The sequence below is a fragment of the Bombus impatiens genome, unplaced genomic scaffold (genome assembly GCF_000188095.3).
Source record: "Bombus impatiens unplaced genomic scaffold, BIMP_2.2 scf_0151, whole genome shotgun sequence".
NCBI classification, from domain to species: Eukaryota; Metazoa; Arthropoda; class Insecta; order Hymenoptera; family Apidae; genus Bombus; species Bombus impatiens.
The window spans coordinates 2,940,550-2,966,753 of record NT_176570.1 but is presented as its reverse complement, the minus strand read 5'-3'; the positions used below and the strand labels follow the sequence as shown (position 1 = coordinate 2,966,753).

Genomic DNA, 26,204 nt, shown 5'->3' with positions numbered 1-26,204 from the left:
GGACGGACCGGTCGGTCGGGCCACCAGTCAGCCTCCAGTGAGCTAGCCAACCTCTCTCTCTCCCTCTCGCTCGCTCTCTCGCGTGCACGTAGAGGCGCGCGCGCGCGGCCGCGTCCTCTCACCTATACGATAGCGTGCACACCCGCGCGTGCACACACATACATGCACACACGTTCACAAACATAGACAGAGTGCGGAGAATCCACGGACACGCGGCTCGAACGTCGGTGTGGACCGAGTTACACGTGCACATGCACACCAGTCGCTCTCGTTCTTTCTCGCTCCATCCCTCTCCACGAACTTTCTTCGTCGCACGCCCGCCTCGATCCTGCGAGGAGAGTCTCTATCCAGCGAACGACACGAGAGGGAGTCCGAGTTCCTGGCTCGTCCCTCGCGGCTGCAGTGCGTTCCCAAACATCCACGAGACAACCTCGAGGTGTCTGCACGTACGCACGCACGCACGCATCAGCCGTTCAAGGACCACGAGGAGAGAGGATTCGCACGATTCTGATACTCGCTAAATAGAATCTATCGTACGATACACGATCAGAGCCACGTCCGTTACCGCTTTTATCGTTTACTTTAGCTGGAAGTTTCGAACATCGAAAGATAGGTTTTCCCCTTCGTCGTTTCGAATCTCGTCTCCGGCAAGTGGTGTCCCGCGCTCGATCGTTCCATCTTCGTGTAAAATCATCTTTTTCGAACTATCCTTGAACTTTGTCGATTCGCAAGCTCGAGTTTCCCGCGCGTGTTTCGTCGTGTGTGATTCCAAGAGAAACCCGCGAGGATCGTGCGTGCGACGGTGGACCTCGTGACGGGCCAAGCGGAAACGACGACGTGGTAGAAACGTAAGCGCAATTCGAAGATCGTTGCTCCTCGGGTTTGCAAGTCTTTTGTCGAAGAATATTCCAAAGTGAAGCTCGAAGCGATCCATCCCGATGATAGAGAAAAAGTCCATGTTGCTCTGAGATTCGGAGGAAAAGAATCTCGGGGTCGAACGATAACGATCGACGATCGTCGAGTGGTGCTTCTCATGGGAAATGAGTCGAAGGAGAACGCGTGGTGGATGTCAAGCTCGATGGAGAAGCTAGCAGCGTGACGAGGGAAACCGTGATCTTCGCTACTGGTCGAGATCTCGCGAAATTACGGAGGGACGTGTGCTTCGTGGCTGGAAACTGAGAGTGTCGACGAACAAAGGGGAATAATCGAGCGAACTTTTGCCGTGTGTCGAGAGAACTTCGGTCGCTGTGTGATCAGCTGACGTGAATCGGTGGCACAGTTGGTGCAAGGTTACCCGATTTCGAACTCGAGGACACGGTGTGCGCGAATGAATCCTGTTGATCCAGGCGTGTGAAACAGGAGAGGGTTAAAGGACGGGCGGTAGGGAAAAGGGTTCAGGGACGTGTATCGACGAATCTCGAGCGTGTAAATAGGTGTACAGATGGGTCGAGGACGTCGACTTTGATCGAAGGAACGTCCTAGACGCATTCTCCTTTTTCCTTCCTCTCGCGTACTCATTTTCGTACCACGGTCCTTGCCATTTTCCTCCAACGATCTACGTGCTAGCACTATAATAATAACGTAATAATAACGTAATAATAAACCAGGATAAGTCGTTGCGCTACGACTTAAGGACCATCTCGCAACGACGTTGCAGCGACGATTTAATAAATCGAGCCTATCAGAGTTATAGAGAACCAAAGAGATTCTAAGTAGCAACGCGAATTACGTGTAAATGTGTATGTATAGAACGTTTACGGACTTAAGCTGGTTCCGCGATTCGTCGCCGAGTGTGTCTGTGTGTGCGTAGAGTTATATAAAATAATCTGTCTGTCGCGGAATATTTTCGTTGTCTCGCCCGTGGTGGGCGACGTTCGATTCTGTGTTTCCATTCGGTTACTAAACAGGACGAGTAAATTACGAGTTTAATCGTAAACAATTCGCTGAAGTCGCAAGTCGGAGCAGTACGGGTATATATCCAGCGCTTAGCCTTTTTAGCCGGGGCGCGATAATTAATTAGCTTGAGGGCGCCGTTCGGACTCGGGAATAAGCAAACGTAGAGCCAAGCGTGTAGGAAAAGCTACGGGAAGTAGGGAAAGCTCGACGATGATATAGCTCGAATATCGAACGTCGTAAGTGACACGCTACACGACCCGTCTTGGTATCAATTTTCTCCTCGTCGATAGCTGCCGAGTAGATTTCGCGATCCAGTTCGTTTTAAGAATCATCGTCGGGCGATCGGATCGCGCGGAGGCCGTTGTTCGCTTAATTCGAAAGTGTCTGAGCTTTAATCTAAGAGGAAGGTAAAAAAGGGGGACCAATTTTTCACGCCCATTCTCAATTTCTATCTTTTCCTTCTTTTCCATCTTGGCCGCTTTTCTCTTTCTCGTCTCGCCGTCTAGCTGCCTCCCTCCCTTTCCCTATCCGGCTTTATCTCCTGAATCCAACCAGCCAGCGGACTATCCATAAATCTCTCTGTACGCTCTTTCCGTATTAACTCCGTCATCGTGAGACCGGCCGGAATACCAGGAATACGAAGAGGGAGTCGCAACTCACGCAAGCAATAAATCAAGGGCCAACCTACCAGCGCGACAACGTGGAACAGGAAGGTGGTACGTAGGCAATCACCAGGCGAGAATCGCCAAAAAATCAGATTCTAAAAGACTTTGGCCCACAACGAGCGAGTGATTCTACACCCTTGTTTGTCGGAGGGTGAAACTATATACAAAAGTACATACGTTTCTCACGAAGAAAGCGTATAGCCGAGAATATCCAAGTTCCCACGAACAATAGTTCGATACAGAAAGGACTGTGCGTCAAGCAACGAGTAGAAAAAGCAGCCGTTCCTTCCTTCCTTCTTTCCTTCCTTCCTCTCTATTCGAACCGAAGAGAGATCCAGGAAAGAAGGAACGGATTATCCGCTGTCGCCAAGAAGCTACACAGGCCACACGCCATTGTCCGTTTAATGACGATGACCTCATCCTGAAACGGGCATGACGCCCCTGGCCTCGAGATGCGACGAGACCACTACCATCCTGCTGTTGCTGCTACTCGAGCTTGCACCCGGTGCACGCTGCTACTCGCGCGCGGCCACCACGTCCGCCTCGACTTTGTCGAGATAGCATCTACAGTCGACGGCGAGGGTGCGAGTGATGCCGCTCCTCGGCAGCATTATGACCATCGACGCCGCCGGTAGTCCGACTACGGCGTCCACCAGCGTCTTCGACGAGAACATGACGTGGTCTCGACCAACCGGTGGCACTACGTCTTCCACTAACGAGGCCCACTCGATTGATAGCGCGATCCTCACCGAAGAGCAGCAACTGCACCGGCTGATAGCCGCCGCGACCACGACTCACGACGATCGTGGAACCACCCGAATCCCCGATCAAGTCGATCAAGGACCAGACGTCGAACAGCGATCCTCCGACACCGGTAACGACACGGCTACCGAGGCAAACGTTCGACAGGTGGCACCGATCGAGAGAACCGGTGATTGTGCCTGCGCTAGATTCCGTGCTGGGGATATCGTGTCGGGTACCAGATTGCCCTTCCTCGTCACCGAACAGTTGGGCGAAGTGGAGGTCGCTAATATCAGCGAGGAAAGCACCGTTGCTTTCGATAGTACCACCGGTGGTGTTACCACCGACCAGGACGACGTGGAAGGTCTGAGAGAACTGGAACTGTTGTTCGGCTTGGGCGGCATAATGGAGGATATCGGTGGATCGTTCAACGATTCTTTCAACGAGAGTCTCTTATTCCCGTGTAACGGCAGCCTGTGCAACGAAACGTCGTACGTCGTATACGGGGAGAGCTTGTATCCATCCGGATATACGCTGCCACACATCATTCTGGCATCCATCCTGGCCACGCTGTTGATGATCGTGATCGTCGTGGGGAACATGCTGGTGATCATTGCCATAGCCACCGAGAAAGCACTGAAGAATATACAGAACTGGTTTATAGCTAGCCTAGCCGTGGCTGATTTCTTTCTGGGCCTGGTAATTATGCCTTTCTCGTTGGCAAATGAAATTATGGGATACTGGATCTTCGGCTATTGGTGGTGTGACATTTACTCGGCCATGGACGTGTTACTGTGCACCGCCAGTATCATGAACTTGTGTCTGATAAGTTTGGACAGATTCTGGAGCATCACGCAGGCGGTGGATTACCTAAAGAAGAGGACTCCGGCCAGGGCAGCTCTGATGATAGCGCTCGTGTGGCTTTTGTCTGCTCTCGTTTGCATACCACCCCTATTGGGCTGGAAGAGACCTACGCCTGCTGAAGAATATCCCAAGTGTAAGGTAAGAGATCACCTTTTTTTTCATTTCACGATTAAACATATTCGCGTTCATCGTCCAATTTATACGATATTTGACAGAAATGAAATTGAATAAAATCTTATAAGGGAATAAAGTAGAGACGGAATAACGCGCAAAGGTACAGATGCTCGAGTCCTAGTCTGGTTAGTTACTGTTTAAAATACAATTTACTCGGTTGCACTCGAGCAAACAGGAGCGGGTAATACAAGAGTTAATTATTTCCTCGAAACTGGTTGTTAGGGGTCGGGCGGTCGTTGCAGATGACAGATTACGAGCTCCTGTTTCATCTTCCAGACGCGAAATTAAATCGGTCGTAGCTAGAAGGAATCTAGAAAGCAAAAAAGACGACGAAATTTCTTCGCGATCTTTGAAACGACTTTTAGCGAAATCGTTTATCCGGCCGAGTGGTAACCATAGGTACAGATCGTTCTTACTTGACCGTATAATTTGTCCACTTATCACCGACGAATCCCGCTTGAGCACTTAATTACTTCCAATAGATGGATTCATTGTTCGAGTGGGAGAAACGATGGACCGGCAAATAGCGAGAATCAGAGATTCAAATTTATCGGATCAATTCGAGTTCCTTTTGCGATCGCGTACGAATAACGGGGTTGCATCGTAAACATACGAAGCTTAGACCAATTTTATTGCCATACCTATTAGATCGTTTACTCTTAAAATCAGACCTTCATTCAAATCACGTAGAAAAATAGACACGGTATACTAAAAAATTTCCTCGCACATGGTATTTTGTCGGTTTATACTGGTCACACAATCGGGCGGTCGCCTTTTATGCATCGGTAAAACTCACTTTCATGCCCAACCCCTCGAAGTCTGCTTATGTCGGCCTCCACAAAACGTTCTGCAAGATTGCAACTCTATCCCCCGATACTTTGTGCGCGTTACTGCTGACTTCTCTACAATTCCATCGTGTTTCTCTTTTTTTTCGCCATCCCAATTTCTTTCTTTCATTTCTCACTTTCTCCGAAAACACGGTTCCATTGTAGCGCAACGAGTTCCACTTCCGCAGCCAGATCCAATCGAAGTTGCGGATCGAAACGCGAATTTTCGTCGACGTTTCGAGGAACCCAAAGGTTTATCGTTCCCGTTGATCACGTTGTTTCCCGCTAATTGGAAGGCTTCGCCGCTTCCTCGGTCGGTTGCGCGCGCGGTTTAATTAAGCCTCGCGCACTCGTGACTGGAACGCGAACTTTTTAACGGAGCGAATTTTCAGAAACGAGCCACGCAACTCGAAACCAGCCGGCCGCTATTAATACGCGCAATCGAACCTCGCGAGGCTACCTGTTGTTGCCGGCTGCAACGATGACTCGGCCAATTCTGGCTTCGCAATGTTAATAACCTTTGAGATCTAACGACGGGAAAAAGGTTTCGTATTTCGCTTGTTAACCATCTACCAAGCAATTTTGCCTTTTGTTCTCTTAACAACGTGCCCAAGGCTTCGAATTACGTTCGTTTAAATTTCGAAACCTATTACAATTATAGAAAAATTGTTTTAAATGCCTACGTCACTTTTTTGTAGTCTTTTACTTAAACAATTATCGATAAATGTGACGATTATAGACGAGGAAGCTATTTAATTTAATCGTCATTATAATATCGAATATATGAATTTTTATAGTTTATATTCCAAATGCAATAATAATAACGTGCCAATGATTATAATAATTTCCCGATACTCGTTCAATGTTGCCTCTTCTGTCTTCGTACCTATGAAAGGGAGCGTATGTTACTATGCGTTTGAAAGTTAACGTTACATTATCCCCAACTAGTACGACTTTTCGTTGGGATCAGTCGGTTCTCTATAGAACTTGTTACAAGTTTCTTCGAGCAGGCATCGAGAGAAAGCGAAAAAGTCGCGTTGTAACCGAAGTTATCGCCTGTGGTGTTCAAAGGAAGCGTATCGTGACGGGGCGAGTCATTAGGTACACGCGAATCACGAACCGACGTTCGTGAATTTCGCGCGGCTTGAAGGATGAATAAGCGAAGTTGGTATGACTGAAGAGAGTGTAATAGGAGGAGCAGGTAGATGAAATCGGGTGACAGGGAACAGGACGCCGCGCGACGCGGAATCAAGGGGCTAAGCTTATCGGGCTAAGCCGCGCGTGTTGACTGAAGTCGGCATTAAGTTCGCGCGATACGGTCGAGTCTCTCTCGTGTAAAATCCGGCTCGCGCGCCATTAAGCGGCCGCACGGCGCCACGAATACGTGTAATGCAAGAACACCGTTCTGTGTCGCGGATCTGATCATATCTTATTAAGACAATTTTGTTCTTCTGTTGATTCTATTAGCAGACTTGTAGCCTGTCATACGTTCTCTTAACGAAATATCAGATGTTTCCTGAAAGATAGACGAGGTATCGGCTGTCTTGAATTATAATTATATCGTGATGTAATGATGATATTATCGTGGTGTGAAAGAAAATCGTGTCACGGCATTGTATATCGAATATGAAGACTGATGATACGATTGGATTTATGATAGCTAAATGACAAAATGCTTTTCTTTTCATGTAAAATTTATGAGATTTAACTTTAAGAGATTTAAAGTTACGATCGCCTTTGTGCACAAACGCAGATCTCTTCAATTATAATCTCGTAGCACTGGTTTGAAATTTTCCTACTCACTCGGCTCTGCGCGATAGATTATTGCTACTTCCACCGGTACAAGGGACGTAATGGCTTGGTCCCGCGAGGGAAGTTCTCAACTACGAATGCTTAACGAAATGGCAAAGAAAGGAACAGAATTAAGCGGCAAAAGCAACCAGGCGAACGCGCTGTCAGAGCGCACGGGAGTGGAAGAACGGGAAACGCCGAGACTTTTGCTCGTTTCCATCGCTTTTTTCCTCCTGGTTCAGCAAAGGCTGGCAAGCTAATCGCGTTAAAAGATTGAAGCGCAATCCTTCGTCCCTCTCTTCGGCCGTCTTCTATCAGCAAGTATTTGTCTCTGTTCATTTGTCACCGCTTCGTGGAGATTCAACGACAAGCGGCGCGGTGGTCGCGAGATTGTCAGCTTCGTAATAGCGGTTCTACCGCGAGCCAGCGTTGAATCACGCCGGAGAAAAATACCGGCGAAGCCTTGAGGAAGATTCATTTCCGTTTCTTTCTCACCCTCCGTCCTCGACGATTCTTCAGAATCCTCGCAGATACGAAATTAGCGCGGTACGATTGTGCGAATATCGCTTAGAAACGTCTTCTTACCGATAACTGGCGCCACGAAATGGCTAGCATCTTCTTTCTTCGAGCCTAATATCGCATTCGCCAAGAGCTGTAGTCTGTTATAGAGAGAATCGTTGGAATAAAAAAGCCAGCGTCGTAGTTCAGGTGGCGCCTTTCAGAGAATTTTCGATCTAGCTGTGGTCTAGCAGACGCTGGTCTAGCGAATAGAATCGTCGCAGAAGATGGCCAGCTTGCCAAATAGCGAAACAAGAAGGAGACACTGGTATTATAGCATTGGCAAAAAGCAAACGTTATCGCGTAATGCAATTACGAGACCGGTTTATGTTCGAAGAACGAGAACAGGTTTCGATAAAAAAGTGGAATTCACTGTTTACCGGGTCTTTTCGTCTACAAGACCCGCGACAAAGAGGTCGGTGGTTATAAAGCGCTTCACAAAGCTCGTCAAGGAAAGCTGAAGCCGGAACTTAAAAGGGTGGCAGGCTTCTGGTCGCCGGAATTTGTGCTCGATTAAAGTGTTTCGAACATAAAAGCGCGTTGCCGCGATTCATCCGTAAAGTCTCTTAACTATCAACTTTTCAAGGAGTGGAAATAAAGTTGAAAGTATCGTTTCACCTCGACCCCTGTTACATCGTTCATTAGTCCGTAATTAACGGACTTTTTATGGCCTTTGAAACATTCGCAGAATTTATAATGGTCCACAGCTTGATACTTTCGTTGGTCAGTCGAAGCAAGCGATGAGTTCGAGCAAAAAATAAGATACAAGCGACGAATTATTTTCCGACAGAGGAATAAACCGGAGATTTTAAGAAGAAGGGGAAATGTTCCTTTAGGGATTAGGATTTATTGTGTCTTCTTACAATTGATCCTTTACGGAACGTGCATTAAATAGTAGTCGTTTCCCTAAGAAACTTCAGGAAAACAGTGTGCAAAGCAAGAGGTAAGAAGATTCAAGAGCTTACAGGCTCTTTAAGAAATTAGATCCACGACTGAAACTACAGACCTGTTTCCAAATCCAACCACTCTTCTCGTTTTCGACAGTTTATCAAACAACTGTACGTGTACAAGATGTTTCAGGAGTGTAGATTAATGAAATAGGCGATGACGGGAGGAACATCTTTTTCATTACGAGCTATAGAAATCTAGTTATCGATTGATATATTCAAAAGTCAAACTGACCAATTCCATTTTTAGTATATCTTTTAATTTCTCTGCATGTGGTCAGTACTCAGCTTCCATAAATTCATTCGTAGCATTATGGATAGCATAAACGTAAATTTTAAAAAGTACTATTTGTAAAATCACGACTTTCCTCTGCATTTTTCCCACATGCAATTGATTAATATTACTTCTGATCAATTTATATCTAGTAGGCGAATATATAGGCGAATCTATATATAGGTGAATACTCGCCAATAGACAGTCAGCTTCTACATTGCATAGTTTGAGAGTTCTGTCGCTATAATGAAAAGCAATCGGACCTGTCACGTGAATATATTTTCTTAGGCAAGAAGTGCTCCTTTAATCATCCAGCCTATTATCCCCCACTTCATTGAGATATACTTTGGAAACACCACGTACATTTCACGTCTATTCATCACTTGGTCGAGACAACCTCGCTTCTTCTGTCTTGTCATGAAACACGTTTTCGGATGCTGACGCGACGTGGAAACCTTCAAACGACTTCGTTTCGTTCTCGCGAAGTAATCGCGGTATGGTAGGTTTCGAAGGGTTTGTTAAGCAGCTCGGATAAATAGCGGACCAGACATTTGTTTAAGTTTCGCAACAGCCTCTCGGGTACGGACGTGCTTCAATCTCCTAATGCGCTTAAGTTCACGCTTGGCGCACGGAAGTTGCATCTCTGGGGTGCATTATCTGTTACAAGTTCTAATAAATTTCTACCGAGACTCCGGTTTCTTCTCCCCATCCCTCTCAGCGAGACGTGACAGCAAGTCGATTTCGTTCGGGGAATTTCGAATTAACCCTGGCCAAGAGCTATCGAGTAATGAAATGGAAATCCTTTCGCGACCATTTCGAGTCTCGCTGTCTTCGCGGGCAATGGAAATGTTAATCAAAGTGCTAGTGAGTTTTTACGACTGAAGCCCTAGCTACTGATTCGGCGAAAAGACGCAACTATTTCGTGATACTAAAAATGAAGAATGCAGGAAGGTCGTCGGAAAACTGATCAAGAAATCACGTTGGATGGAACGGAGTTTGATAATCAACATGGCGTTCCTTTCAGCCTGGCGAAAGCCAACGAACTAAAAATATGTATTCGTACCATTGATAATAAAAGAATTATTATCAATAAAAGAAAGTGTTTTCACTGGCAAAGGGAAATTCTAATCCTAAAAAGGTTACCGCCGAGAAGATGCTGGCAAATGATGGAGGGTTTAAAAAATGTAGGCCCTTCGAATTTTACTACTGGACTTCACTTCGAAAGGCTTTCTCCGGAAAATGGTGCATCCAGTCGAGAGCTCCGAGAAGACGATACGACATTTCTCGAAGGATTCTCGCCTATGATGGGTTCACTTTGAAGTGTGCACGTGATTGCTCCAGAGGCAGGACAGAGCTCGCGTCAATGTTCGAAAGAAAATGCTTGGCTGTGCACGATTTACAATGAAATTTGCAAAGGCGCAAAAACGCCATGCTCGAGCGTATTGCAGCGTTGGATTGACGGGTTGAAGGAGTTGCAGCTCGCTCGGGCGAGAAATGCGAAGAACTCGAAGCTTCTGACAGTGGCCTTTGCCTTTCCAGCTAAAGCGTTCATGCAACAATGCTGGAAATTGTATTTTCCTTGAAATTTACCGAATCCCCCATTACGCTTACAGTTACGCTGTTCGAAAGAAAAACTGATTTCTTCGCGTCCATTGATCGAATTACCCAAATTACGAAGCAACTTGCCACTAAACTCTTCTTCGTCCGACAGCCTTGACTTTTAATTGTATTTAACTGTAATTAAAAAAGGCAAACAGAAAACCTATCAAATTGGTTTTCCTTTGTGAAAAGTCATTATGCTAGAATAAGAAAATTAGCGTAAAATAAGAACCGAAAATTCGATGGACTCAAAGGGCCAACAGCGTCAAAGGCAATGCCACGTCGACAAAGCGAATCGATGTGAATCCACAATTGTTTCCATCGAACTGGAAACGATTTCCATTGACGTGGTAAACGCAGCACGATCGCACGTGTCGCGTAGAGACGATGCAGCGACGACTGCATCGGCGAAGCCATTTGGTCGGCGTGTCTATACGAGCTATGTTGTCAACTATAAATATACCGCGCGACAACAATATAACGTGGTCATAAATTAAACCTTTAAGCTGGGATATCCATTAACATAATCGAACTGAAAGTCGCAAATGTTTCGTAAAAGCCATTTGTATCTTGGGCTATAACGATTATCTGCAAACTAACGTTTTGCCCATAATCTTTTATTAAATCCATACGATGATAAGACTCTGTCACTTCGCGTTTAATAACAGTTGAAAGTCTGCTGGAATAAGAAAGCAACTCCTAATTCCAGTATTTTAAATAAACATCCACTCGTTCATTAAAATTCATTCGTTGGACTCTTTCAGACTAGTTTCTCCTTCCCTTTTCTCCCTTTTTCGACCGATTGATTTGTCCTGAAATCACGAAACTGACGAAATCGCGGTTGTATAAGCAAGATGTTAAAGGATTCATTCCCAGAATTCAACGATACTCGCGACGTGCATTTCGACTACGCTAGGAGGTCGAAATAAAATTTCCGAGTACTCAGACCGCCCCCGAAGCACGAACCCAATTTTCCCTGACACATCGTCGAGATTCAACGATACCTCGCAAGATTTACCGGCCCTGCTGTTCGTTTTACTGTCGCAAATGTTTTCCTACTTTTTATGTTGGTCTCCCGCTATAAAAATTTGTTTCATTTAAGACTCTCTTTTAATTTGGCTATTATCTTGACTTATAGATAGAACAATCTTCTATCGGTTACTCGCCCTTGTTCAGTTCGAAATTGGTCGAGTTTTAAGTATTCCTATTTGGCAATATTTCAAACTCTATTTTCCAAAAAACTACATTTTCAATTTGTTTTTACATATAGAATCGTTTTCCTGTCGATTGTATCATCGATACTGGGACACCCTGTATACTTAGGACACGGTGACGTAGAAATGAAAGAAAATTCGGGAAGCGATAGCTACGACAGATCGTAGCGGGATGCATCGAGAGTTCTTTCTCGTGCGATTTCCTATTACCTCGCAATCTCTCGATATCCCGCGTATTTTTACTCTCACGTTTCATCGAGTGTCAGGATTCGAGTTTATTGGCAGTGGAGACGACTGATTCTCAGAGCTTCGCGTGCGTTTGTCCTTGAGAATGGTACTGGCTTCTGAATTAGAAAATTCGATTCATTTAATTGTCCCTCACCCTCGCACGGATTTTTCCTGAATCCGGAGACTTTTGGTATGAAAATTCGTAATTTGTAATACAAATAGGAAAGGCTATATTTCCTATACATCAAATTGTTGAAATGAGTATAGACTGTTAAAATATGTTTTGTATCAAGAGAGATCTAAACGAACAAAATTTCCGATACTATAATGTAATGTGAACTATGAAAATTGAAAACTATTAAAGGAAGCTTCCTCGGCAAAAGAACGATGGTGCTTCTAAAAAATTTTTTGCAATTTTTGGATTATTTATAGCGACGAGTAAAACTAATAGGGACATTATTTCGCAAAATTTAACGATGGGCAGCATCGTGATAGTCGTGTTTTTCCAGATATCAGCGAAACACTGCGATCGGCTTTCCTCTACAGAGTGTATTTCGATAACGAGCTCGCAAAAGTATCGTCTCCGATTTCCATCGGCAAGTTGCTGCTAACGAAATGCACAATGCACGTGGCTTGTTCGAAGAATATCTTAGAGGCACGAATTTCTCCTTTTTTCTATTCTCTCAAACGTCGTTCCAAGGAACTCGCGATCTTTTCTGACGCTTATGATCAAATATAATCATCGTACACAGCCACGTGCAAAAATTTTTCTCCAAATAGATTTTTTTACTTTATATAAATAAAATGAGAAATTTTCTTGCCAGAATTTAATTGTCTCGTTTTGAATTTTCCATTATAAATAAACCATGAACGTGCTATTCAATTGTCTTATGAGATTCATCATATCTAAGGAACCGTATAACATGGAAATTTCAACTGATTACGAATGCCCTGTAGGAGCTACTTCGTCTCTTCGTACTGTTTTACGGCGAAATCTCATAACCCAGTCGGATAACGCGCGGCCATGACCCGTGGCGAAATTTTTTGCGGATCTCGGCTTGTTTCTATGAAATGCTACGTTGATGTGTGGTTATCGCAATTATGATAACGTAATTCATTTCCGAGCGCCGAGTGTAATCACGTTCACAGGTTTAAAGCGTAACGTTTGTACGGCCAGTAATTTATTACCGTTCTTTTTCTAACGCTCGAAATGAACGGTTTACTGGATAAACGTTTTTTCGGGCCTGTGCTTGTCGAATGATATTTCTCGCGAGAAGTTAAATATTACTGCGCCGGAGTGAACCGAATAACTGGCAAAAATTAAATCCTTTGTCATCGTGGCTCTAAATTGCGGAATGATGAAAACGTCCGTAAACTATACAAATAATATGGACGTTTGAGACCAACGAAAAATTTCAGTTTCGTAGTAGGAATTTTTACGGAGCTTTTACGGTCGAAAGATCTTGTTTAGATCTGCCGTCTGGTGTAGGCGCATCGTCGACAAACATCGCGGTTTGACCATGAGTTTTCACTCGCCCAAAGCTGACTGGCGTGGAATGATCGAACGTTGACACAGATCGGTGAAAAAGCGAGCGCTGCGATCGAAGACACGGATTAACGGCCGTCGCGGCGACGATTGCTCTACGACCACGACTGCGGCTGCCCGATTAGGCATGATAAATCCGACAGGCCCTTGTGTGCCTTGGTGAACCATAGACCGCACTAGACCTCCGGTAATAAAGCTGGCCTGGATTAATTGGACATCCTACTGCTAACGCCTCCTTACACGTAGTCTACCAGTCCAATTGAAAATTGAAAAACTTCTTTCAGTTGTTTCAAATGTTTATCCAAACATTCTATTTCTTCGAATATGACAAAAAATGTAATTTCACAAACGATTGCGTATGATACAGTAGAAAAATTGGTAAATATTTCGGAACCTTATTTTAACATTCTTCCATACGCGTGTAACAATGAAAGAAATTAAGATCGAGCACAAGAAACTCAATATGCTTGTTGAAAAATTATATCAGCTTGCAAGGTATTAATAATATTCCGATAGTTAACTAATTACATTATACGAGTCTAGTCAGACAGTTTTTTTTGTTAAATTTATTAAATTTTTCGTTAAATTAAATAATTCCTCGAATTAGTGCTATCCACTGTGTTCCCTACTGCATCTTGCGTGTACGCGTTCACTTTAAAGTAAACGCCACTCGTTCGAAAACATCGAGCTCGAGTTTAAACAAATCGGTTCTCATAGCGACGGCGCAAGGAAAGGACCGACGAACTTTTCAGTGTGAAAGTGATTTGCCTGATCGGTTGACGATCGAATAAGCGCAGAGATGAGAAATTCCGATGGAACCGGTTGGTTCGTGGACGGGGAGTCGAGCAGACGGACCACAGCCCAGCAAACTCATTTCGCTGCGACAAGTTGGTTCGTTTATCCGCAAACTATTCATCCTCGTCGAAAATTGTCGGTTACACCTTCTCTATTTCGCTGCGTGGATATACCGAGGTAACCGAGGAAGGACCCATTGATACATTTAATCACGTCGAATCAACACCTTGACTGAATTAGATCGGCGGGTTGTCTGGAAATTACAGGTAACGAGGAGAGACCGTCGATCCGACCGATACGCCGGAAGAAACGATGAGTCCTGGCCTCGAAATCGATTGGATAATTACGTAGAACGGCTGCCTTAATCGAGAGGCTCGAGTAAACCACGTCGAAAACGACTGGCCGAAGGCTGAAAGGGTGAAAATCGACATCGTGCTACTGGCATACAGCTTTGTTCGCGATTCTTGCAACTTCCTCTTGCTCGCTCGATTTACCTTGCTCCGGGTGGTCTGTTTGTGTAGGTTTCCGAAACTGCGCTTAATTTCTTTAAAATATTGCACCAGATATTTGTTGATCAAAGCAATTTTCATATGATTCAGTGCACTTCCCCAACAAGTAATTAATCATTTTCGATTTATAAAAATTCTTACCTCTGCGATTGAAAAATTCTTAAAACGACGATGTCAAGGTGTTCTTCAAAATGATTTATGTAATCCATTATTTGTTCTTCAAATTCAAACTTCAGATATATTGATTGCGGATAGAAAATCATCAGAATTAAATGAAATATTCTTTCAATGAACTCTGATGTGTTAAAAATATCTTTTTGCAAAAGCTGGTTAAATAGATCTGCATTTTTCCTATTGAAAAATTCCAATTCATTCGAGGTACCGGAACGTCGCCTTCGCTGCTGAATTTTAAATTTATTTCCTGAATTTCATGAATTTCAACCCTCAAAGACAGTCCCATCGGACCGTCTCGTATTTATTCTATCCTACGCCTGGTCGTAGAAATTCGATTTTTTCGTTTCGATTTTCGAAACATCTCCTATTCCGCTATTACAATATCCTCTGCGTTTCGACGTGTCGTTCGTTCGTTCCTGACACTCGCTCACGAATATTCAGCTTCCATCCGACATTTCCATTTCCTCCGTTTCTTTTCTTTTAACCACAATCTGCACGCCATAGTTTTAATGGGATATCTTCGTCTATTTAATTTTCCCTTCTTTTAACCAACGTTATTCCATTTTTAATATTCGTCGACCTCTAACTTCAAAACTAAACCAATTAACACGCTATTACAAGATATTATGCACAGTGTTTCGTTCATCTTGGATGCCTAGATACAAAACATCGATTGTCAAAACATCTATTAAAGGAACTATCGTGGAAAATCGAGATACGATCTTCAGAGGAATTGAAATTGAACAAAATTTGTTATATTTATCTTTAAAAAATCGTGTTCCTGTGTCTAATATTAATAAAACAGTTAGAAAGATTGAGATTCTCATTAAGTTCTATTATATCTTATTATTGGCTACTTTCATCGACAGAAAAAATTGTGTTAAGGAAAAAGTTAATTGGTTCAGAACAGCGAATGCTGTGATTCAAGCCTTTCTTACTTCAAGCATATTTTTTCGAGTTTTCAGGGTTCTTGATATTTTTTAAGCGAAGAAATAGTTTAAAAGATATTTTAATTTTAATCGTGTAAAATGTATCACACGTGAAATTCTGCGTCCTATGTACATATTACGCTACGTGAAGGATGATTAAGCGCGATATTAATTATCCATGGAATGTGGCGCAGTATGGAGCGAGCAAATCGAGTAACGAATACCTCGCGTCGTTCGTAATCCGAAGAATATCGATACAGATCCCTCCAGGCGTTCTAATAATTCGATGGGTCAGCACGAAAATTTCATCACGGCGTCGAAGCTTTCGATGCAACATCTAATAAGATGGAGTCGCGAAAAGCTCCGCGGGGAATGTCTGGATCCTCGGAGGTGTGGATGCTGGCAAGAGGTAAATAATTCTGCGCGTAATGCTGCTTGAGATGTATGCTTACGCGGGATCAATGCGAATGGGGGAACTTGGAAGTTTGCTGTCCGGGATTCGAGCTCCGATTTACTCTAATATGAGCGAACACGGGTAAGCTTTCGTTGATACTCTCATTCTCTGTCCTCTTTCACACGCTCTTCCTCATCGTACTTCGTCAATTTCTTTTCAGTTTGATATCCTTTAATCTCGATACAATAGCTTGATGCTTATCTTCGTAGGAGATTTGCGCGAGAAACGGAGAGTTCAACGAAAATCTGGATAGTTCGGACGATGAGAGTCTGGAAAGCTCGTTGATCTCGAGAAGCTCTCCTCGATGGCCGTTTGACCGGCGTACAAAACCGCGGATTCATTTTAATCGCCCCTTAATTGAAACGTACAAGTGCAAAAGGCTAGCAGAGACTCGCGAGGCCGAGTTAATTTTCGTGGACGAGCGTGACTGACTACAAAACTGACCCCAAGGAGGAGTTAGCTTTGAGTTCGGGCTGGCTTTGATCCGATAAAAGACTCAGCCAGTTAAGATTCAGAATGACCATGTCGGCGGCGTTTCCTTTAGACTCGTGTAAATGTTATCCGGTTTAATAAGAATCTTCCGGAATATGCAATAGCGTCGCTGTTGCTCCTGTCTCATTAAGGATTCTTTTGTCCGCCACAGTTTAACACAAACCCGTTCCGACGAGTCTAAGTACGAAATAAAAGTTCCCGTTTTCCTCGACAAACATTTGTCTTTCCCCTTTTATCTGAAAAATAGCTTCATTCCATTAATTTTCCTGTTGACACTCGATCTGTTGCTGTGAATTGTTCGAGGAACGACGATCAATGACAGAGACACGAATGACGATGTCATTTTGCAATTTTGTTATAATATATTCACAAAAACTGTCTATAAGCGCGTGGTATATTTTCGTGAGCCCGTACATATGCTCGTCACTGTACAGCTATCAAAGCTCACATCGTTATTATTATTTCAAGAAATCTGAACGAAGTTACGTCATTCGCTTGCATCGAATCTAAATTTGACAAAGAAGTTAGCCGATGCGTTCATGGACAAGAGTAATATGAAACATTAAATCGCGCGAAATACAGCGGCGCCTGTAGTTCCTAGACCACTTTGTCTCACTCGCGTTGCATAACCATAACCCAAAATTCTCAATTTCAATAAAGCTTCTTTCGTAGGTCAATAAACGCGTTTCCATTACATTGAACGGACGATTCATCCGTGGTCGATTAATTTCTTCCAAATAAACTCCGGGTGTGGAAACGAATGGCTCTGTAAGCGAGCTTCCATTAATCGCGCCACTTTAGAGCGGCGCGCCTCCTGGTCTCGCGGATGCATCTTGCTCCGACAATTTGCTGGCCAGCAGATCCGTTTGTCTTCATTTAATCGGCCACCTTATTTGTCTTGATTCAGTTTTCTTCGATCAATTAGCTCGCGAGGCAGCTCGCGTTTGGAATTCAAAGCCGAGGAAGGATCTCTTTTGTCCGATCGAACAGGACGAACAGCGTCGAGCAAGAGTGAGTGTTAAGAAATCGTGAATCCTTTCTCTGTTCTTGTTCGCCCGCTTTTGTTCTCGTTTAATGGAAATTTGTTAGATAGAACAGTATTAATGTTACTTTGATGGATTTCCACTACGAGTATACAAATGTCATTGAGCTGTATAAAGTAGTAGGAAAGTAACGACCGAAAGAAATTTTCCTTCCTTTTTGTGGGATCAACAGATATGGAGTCGTTCTTCTTTGGAAAGCTCTTCTACATATTGACGTAAGCTGTTTCGACCATGCGCGGGGAGACGCGATCGCGAGGAAGCACGTCAACGGGATTCGTAAATTCCCGTTACGATTGGATAATCGACGCTACGAAGTTATCGATCCCCTGATTTCGTTGGCGATAATAGGGGTTAAATTGATTTTACACTGAATTAACGAATACAATTAATGTTTATTCCAACAACTTCTTAACTAGAAATGTACAATTAATTCGATTGATAGCTAGAGTAACAAGGTGTTGTACGCGACGCAGGCTTAGATGTTGAAGGTTCAAAAAACGTATAAAGACTGACTTTCTGTAACGATGATGCAGCGGAGGACACTTGCGATGGGTGGGTCTAATGATGCGAGAAAATCTGATTTGTTAAGACCAAGTTCTAGTTGGGAGAGTGAGGGAAGGACTTTTCTGGTAATAGGTTAATTTTCTGGATTGGTGTGGAAGAGTGGAGGAAGGGTGTTAACCGCCTCGAGAGAAAGTTGCTAGTGTAAAACATCGTACATGAGAAAGACGAACTTCTCCTATCTTTCCGTAGTAAACAATAACCTTTAAACAGTGACTTAGTGCAGATGTTTGGTTCGGTCTGAAGGAGCTTAGAAATTCCTCTAAGATTTATGATCGGCTCATAAGACTATTGAAGGTACGCAGTGAAGGCGTGCGGACATCTGGTTGCCATCCTGTCCGCGGTGTGTGGCCTGGCCTAGATAGAATGTCGCACAACGTAACATAAGCATTTGCTTTTCTTCTGGAATATAAATTTGCTTCATCACCGCATGAATTCATCCTACATTTTTCCGTTAGACGAAAGACAATTCTCGTATATTTTAGATCTCAAATTTGCACGATGGTGAAGTGCCATGATATTAGTTTTTCGGTAACAATCGTGTCCGGGTTGAGCATCCGGTTAGAACTTCCGAGTTGAGTCATCAGTTTGATCAGCCAAGCGAAACAGTATAAATGGAAACACTAGGGCCCGAAGCCCTCAGTTCCAGGTCTGCCGTGAAGAAGTACATCGCAGTGTCTACGAAACGTTCGCGTAAAGTGTAATTCCAAAGTGCAAGTGCAAAGTGCAAGTGCAAAGTGTAAACACGATTGCTCCCGAGAAACCAATATTACGGCTATTCCACGTATTCTTTATTATCTTCGAGAAACGTTTGTTGAGTTTGGTTTTCGAAGACGAAACGAGAGTGGCGAATGAAGTTATTGGTGGAACGATGCTTACGACAAGATTAATAATTTCTATGGATACAAAGCTTCTAATATTAAGCGGAAACGTAAGAAACGCATAATCAATGGAAGCTTAGAAAAGACAAAATAATCATCACCCACGAATGGTAATCTTTTATGTTGAATAGCTCGTACTATTCAACGTTATTCATACCCATCCAAGAAGATTCTATAACGCTGCTACTAGTAGAAATAGCACCGATAATTCACCCAGTGTCTTGCACGAAAGGAATAACAAATCGTTTCACCGTTCGCCAAAGCATACTCCCACAATTCGAGTATCTGCAAGGAATAAAGCAATTTCGCGTGTACTCCACACTTTTCTCGAACCACGGCCATTTTCCGACCGTTTTTGTTATGCTAATCGAGGAAACGATTACGATGATAAAACGACTTAACTTCCTTTGATATCTGTTTCAGATTTATAGAGATGTGCGTTAGTCTGGCCAGTAACGTATCATTCTACTGTAATATCAGAACTACCAAACTTACTAGACCGACGTGTTTCAATTTTCTTTTTCATACACAGCTAATTTTTTAGTTTCCAAGTATATACACGTATCTATCTTAAGATATAATTAAATGTTGTTCGTAAAAGTCAAAGTGGATATTAATTTCATTAATTAATTATACGTATAAATAATCAACTATTTAATATATCAATATTTATAACGTTCATAGTATTAAGTTAATCTTCACTTTTATTGGGAAACATGATTCTATGTATCCATGTGTGTATATGCGTATACATATGTATGTATGTATATGTTCCAATAGTAACTGAACGCGAACGTTTCAAAATTTGTTTAATCGATTATTCTAACAATCAATTTCGAACAATTTTACCATCCGCTGCAAATAAAACCACGTACTGCCAACGTAGTTTTATATAAACCACTGGTTGTCAAACTCTCCTGTTGTCCAAATTTCGGACTCGACTGACGTCAATGTAGTATTGCGTCATTCGAAAATTGCGAAGTCAGAAGAAACCGAAATATCCCGTCGTTTATTTCCTGCGGCACCTCTTGGCCAGGAACTGGTGGCGAATCGGCCAATCGGCATGGCCTGGGTCACAAATTAAATCGATACGCACCCGCGTTAAGTCGCCCCGCCGGCCGAGTGCCAGTAGTCAGATCGAGGTCGAGTCGGACGGTGAGAAACGCGCAGATAGACGCCTTTGTCAACACCCGGTGACCGCCTATCAAAAGGCTAAATCACGTCAGCGGATGCTGGCTAGGTTGATAAAAGAAGAAAACTTGAAACCACCGTGAGAGAACAGGAAACGTAGAAAGCGAAGGGTGGAATTCAGTGGATACCGACGGCGTGTCTTCCCTTTTCTTCTCGGGTTTCTTTCACCCGCTGCTTTTAACCGCTTCAGTCACGACAGTCTTATTTAGGTTCAACTTCAATCTTCCCAGAAAGTTTTGGAATAATTTCTCGAGAGTAAAGCAACACTAATGTGCGTGGATTTCTAGATTTGTTCCTTTTTCCTGTTAGCATAGAAATGTCAGACAGGCTTTTATTCAGTAAAACGATATCTCAAGTTTTTATTCAGTGAAATAATATCTTCAGCAACGAAATCGAAGAACGAGAATTTGTTCGGACTTGATGATTCAGTTATCAGATGCGACTCCAAGGATGAGCCATCTGCCACTATGAATTATTATTTTTATTTAGAAAAAAAAATCTCCTTGCCGTCAAATATCGCACGCGAAGCATCTAATTGAATCTTTGAAGCCCGATGAAGTTTGAAGTTCGACGGACTTTACAGGGAGACGATCTTAACTTCCGGGGGCATGTTTTATGACGCGACACGTTTAAAAGGAAATTTCTGACTACCGACCGGAAGGAAACATGGAGGTGAGTAACCATCATAGACGAGACAGGGGTTGATAGGGACCGCACTGAAACTTTTCACCGAACGATCTTTACGGCGAAAGTTCCGCGTTTCTTTTCCGAATCACATTACGGATGATCAGCATACCCTTCCGTACTATCGAGAATGAGAATCTGTCATGGAAACAAGCTGCAATCTATAACTGCATAGAATTTTTAGATATCATATTAAGAAACAAGGGAAAATAAGTCATTGAAACAATTTGCAAAATAGACAAGTAAGTTAAAAGATGGACAAAAATATAATGCGAGAACAATAAGTATTCGTGTAGTTTCTATTTTATATAATTTACAACATATTTTATAATACAAATACCATCGCTTTCTAAATATGATTGCGATACGTGGCTGATTATTAATGTTTTGTACACTGATATCAGTGTACTCAGTAACATTGAGACAGTTGTAGAGTCCATTAAATGATCACTGATGAATGGATAGAAAATGTGAGGAATTACGATGAAAGAAAGAAAAATTAATATTAATTCATATGATCAATGTGAAGGTCTATTTTGTAAATTATTGTGTTAGTTGTGTAAAGAATTTGGCAGGTCATAGAAAAACCTCAATGTTCAATGTGCAAAAAGCGATTATATTAGAAGTACAAATTTTCTAAAATAACTTGTTCTCAAAGAAATATCATTTCTGGAAATGAAGAAGCAGCGAGTATCGAGGGGAATAAGGAGCAAATTGCGAAAACATGACGTACAAGGGACGCGAAACTGCGAACGTGCGCTGCGTAAAATTTACGTTTGTTCCACTGGCGATACGTGGGTGGGTAAATAACGCGGCGGCCTCGAATTTCAGTTTCCGGGTCGCGGTATCGGCGACACGTTCGCGTCGCGTTTTTACTCTGGAGGACAGTAATCGGGTGCACGCGTGAAAAACAATTGAACTGGCGCGGCGTCTGTGTCGGCGGAGGCTGCATGCAAAGCGCGTCATTCGGGCTATTAATCGTCCGACCGGTGACGGTGCAATTATATTTTCCACTTTGCTAGGCGCGACTTCTTCCTGCGCCGGTAAACGCCGCTTTCCTGTTGCTCAATTTTTTATCTTTCTTCTCTGTTACAATTTCTTCTCTTGTGTGAACTTTAAGAGAGTAGGAAATGTGATGTTACGTTTTGCTGATTTTTTGGAAAAGCAGACGAAAAGGAGAAGGAGAACGGTGAATGGAAGGGATAAAGAAGGGAGGAAATACAGGAAGGAGAAAAGAGGGACAGATTAATCGTGCTTTTAATTTACGCTATGAACGTATGAACAAATTCATAAATTATCTAACAGGAAGGAGCATTAACTTTCAAGCAATTAACTCGGCTATGATAATAACTGCAGTAAATTTTAATTAATTCCACGCAGATGACGGCTGATCTGTTAGACAGGTGCAAATTCTTTTTAGAAATATTTTTGAACAATCACATTGTACAGCTCGCAAACAAAGAGTCGCTTCACGTGATATATTAATGCGTATATATTTTCGGATCGGACTGGATATAAACGTATATCATGTATATTTTTGGATATTTCGTCGAACGTCAGACATTTCTATATATCGAACATAATTAATATTGCTTATGATTATTTCTGTAAACAAAAAATTCCGACTACTTTTTATAATTAATGTCCATTTATTTAATTATTGTATTAGTTTATTTATCTGTGCATGTTTTATATTTCTTCCACAATGGATGTATCTCTCAATTTGTCGTAAGAGAATATATTTGCCGCATTGATAGTTACGTATTATATCCATTTTATTAATAGAGGATTTTTGTAAACATTTTAGGAAAATAAAACATGTATATTCGTATACTTTTTATACAAAAATTGGCATTGGAGCACGGATTAAAGTCTCAGATGTAACGTGATCTATAACCAAATTATTCTGCTAGTTCCACAGGATTAAGGTCAAACAATGTTAATAATCTGCCGAGGACAGCTACGACATCTTCACCGTTACTCTCAAGTGAAAAATCTGGGTCCGCGGATTATTCACACAATCTCGAGATAAACGTAACTCGGAAAGAAGACGCTTCGCCGGTCATGGATTAATGAAATTTAATTACAGTGGCGGGTATTGTCCCGTAATTACTCGCATCCGAAACATAATTAAAGGTGAATGCAGGCAGACACGGTGCGATTCTTCGCATCGTGACTCCATTTCCGGCCCAGGTATTTGCTGTGTCCTCGTAAAGGGACCTTCTCCGCTCCCAAAGTAGCAAACCAAATAAGAAACGACAATAACCGCAAAACAACCAAAGAATAGATAGAAAAAGCAAAAATCAACAAAAATAAAACAGAAGGAGTCGATAAAAAATGTTGAAGAAGCGTTGAAGAGCTGGTATGGTAAAAAGGGTAATTAGTCAAAGAGTCAATCGTGTTTATTCTTACTATTCGTTACTATTATTATTTGCATATTGACTTCGTAAAATGAAATTACCTTTAGGTGTTTTTAGAGTTACGCGTTACAGTATTTTCTATTCGTTAGCATATTTTTTCATGGTAAAATGAAACTTTTCATTCGTAAATAAGTAAAGTCGAGCAAAAAGTAAAGTTAAAACACGGTGGTTTGTTAGCCGTCGTACTTCTCAAAGCTCCTTCAAGCTTATATCCAATTTTGATGGTTCGAAAATCGAAGTGGTATAGCCAAAGTTTCCAAGCAAGGTGTTTGCCCTTTGAGGCTCGTTACAGATGGCTTGGTTGCAGCTCTTTGTTCCGTCGGACCATCTTTGGTCCGTTTTTTCCTGCCTCGTGGCCACTGCATCCCCTTGCTTTTCCAGCGCAGCGGTTGCACATCTAAGCGCCGTATCTTTTTCTTTTTCGCTCAACGAGCTTCCAACGAGGCTCGGATAAGCCGTAATTCCCCGGCTTTCTTGGTGCGCAAACAACCAACTCCACGCGGAATTACCGGCAGCAGCCGTGCATTTTCTTCGAGCCGACTCCATCCATCCATTCGAGTCGCTCAGTTTTCACGATCACGCGGACACCGTTACTTGTACGGATTATTATTTATTTCGCGACCGCGGCTTAAGATGTTGAGTAACGAGGCAGCTTCGCTTTCAGGAAGAATTTCCTCCAGTGCTGGACAGAAAAATTGAGACTGTTCTTTCTAGTGGACCGCTGAGTAATTGAGGATTTAAATGATCGCGATACTTGGATTCTCCGGGCGATTTCTCTCTGTCGTTCCTCTTAACGCCATTCTTATCTCGTCGGATAACGCTTTCTATACCCTGCATCATCTCAAAAAGTGGCTCTTTTCGAAGTAAGCTTTTCAACGACCCAATTCTCTGACAAATTTACCAGCACCTCTTGCCAGTTAATTACCAAGACAATTGTGTGCTACTTTCTCTCTCACTTGTGGCGAGCAAACTGATATTTTTGCAGAGAGATCAGCAAAATTACGCAAAGTTCGCGTGGCTTTTGCGACTACAGTATTTATCGTGGCGCGACAGAAGCATAGCCCACGGGCTCTCGGGTAGAAACTGCGGAGGGGAAACGCGCTCTTTCGTCGACGGCGAACAATAATTTCCATTCCGAGAAAACGAGGAGAATGGCGTTAAACGAACGTGTTGTTAACCAGGACAAATACTCGCCAGGGTCGTGTACGTTTAATGCTAATTATCATATCGAGAATGGCCTAAACCAGGCTGGGACCACCGTCAGGATTTACGTTATAACGTTTAGACCGACATCTCCTGCGCTGATACACACGGGACTACCTTCCTTTGAATTATAATAATTTCAAGAGCCGGTCCCGAAATAGTTCCCAAGAGGGTGGCCGCGAATTAATCGTCCCTCGACATTATCTACGTTAGGTAATGACGTCTAATGACAGTCGGGACGCTCGTTCAATGGCCTTGTTCAGAGATCAGGAATGGCATGGGGGAGTCTTGATGTGTTAGCGTCTGATCACGAACGTTCGTAGAAGTTACAATTTTGAAATGTTAGAATGTTATGAACTCTTTGATGCACGAAGTATTCTTTCATCTGCTAGGACAAATTTGTTCAATCGAATATTTTTCGTTAACAGAAATAAGAGTAGTGTAATTTTTCCAAACATATGTACATCTCCGCTCTCCGTGATTTTAACATATACGGTCGAATTAATAATACTTATCATTGTATCGAAAGTATGGAAGATTGTTCTAGAGAATGGAAATAGATCGGTTGATGGAGAACAGAAGAAAACGAGAAAGCCTGTTTCGTATTTTTCGACATCGCCGTTGATTTTTGCTACAAGTATCTACAGGGTTAACTCGTCGATACTTGCAAGCTTCTTAAACATCAAGGGTTCTCGAGCGTTGTTAGACAGAGTGCAATCTCAGTCGAGAAGTCGTTTTGATTACGCGGGTAAACTTCTTAAACGTCTTAATCTGGAAGCTTCCGCGTAGACAAAGATTTCGCGAACCACCTCGAACTTTGAAGTTCAACGTCAAAACGGCGAACCTCCGAGCAAGATCCCTCGATTGTCTTTGCCATCTTTTGCCTATCACCGTGCATACGTACACTCGTGTGACGTAGAGGAAACAATAAGAACACAGACTACTAAAAAGATAAGAATCTTCCGACGAAAAGAAAATAGCGAAGCGAATACATTTTCCGTGAACTTTACTTATAAAGTTATAGGACAAAGTTATAGTACCTCGCAGTTATTAGAATCACTCTGTATAGAAAACAATTCAGAATGAACAGTGTAGGTTAACGACACGCGTAATTCGATTGAAACATTTGGATCGTGACTATCTCTGTCCCAACCTTTTTTCTATCATACCCTTGTTTAAATACACGGATCAAAAAATTGCAATATTCTATATGGATTCCATTCCAAAATTTTCCGCCCTCGAAAAAATCTATGTAAATATTTCCAACGTCGAAATGATCGATCATGTTCATATACATATAAAGCTTGCAAAAAGCTGACACAAATGTTTACTTTGAAGGCATTCTCTGTGCAACGACCGGGAAAGAGTAAATGAAGCCATCCGCGTCGAGGAAACGCTTGCTGTCAGCACGATGCAATTTGCAAGCCATTCCAATCACGTGCACGCACGTGCGACTATAACTCCAGAGAAACGTTAAACAGTTGCTCGTGAGGGATGCAACACCAATCAAAGTGAATCATTTTCTATTGCAATTCGAACCGTAC

At 42.7% G+C, this 26,204-nt stretch overlaps 1 protein-coding gene across 1 annotated transcript in view; it reads left to right on the top strand.

Moving 5' to 3' along the window:
* The window catches only part of LOC100742821 (alpha-2B adrenergic receptor), a 131,354-nt gene that overhangs the window by 5,726 nt on the left and 99,424 nt on the right, over positions 1 to 26,204 (top strand). Inside the window, exon 2 of the mRNA XM_003487375.4 lies at positions 1,999 to 4,304. Coding sequence (XP_003487423.3) covers positions 3,153 to 4,304 — 1,152 coding nt within the window. The 5' untranslated portion in view covers positions 1,999 to 3,152. The remainder of the gene's footprint in view (positions 1 to 1,998; positions 4,305 to 26,204) is intronic.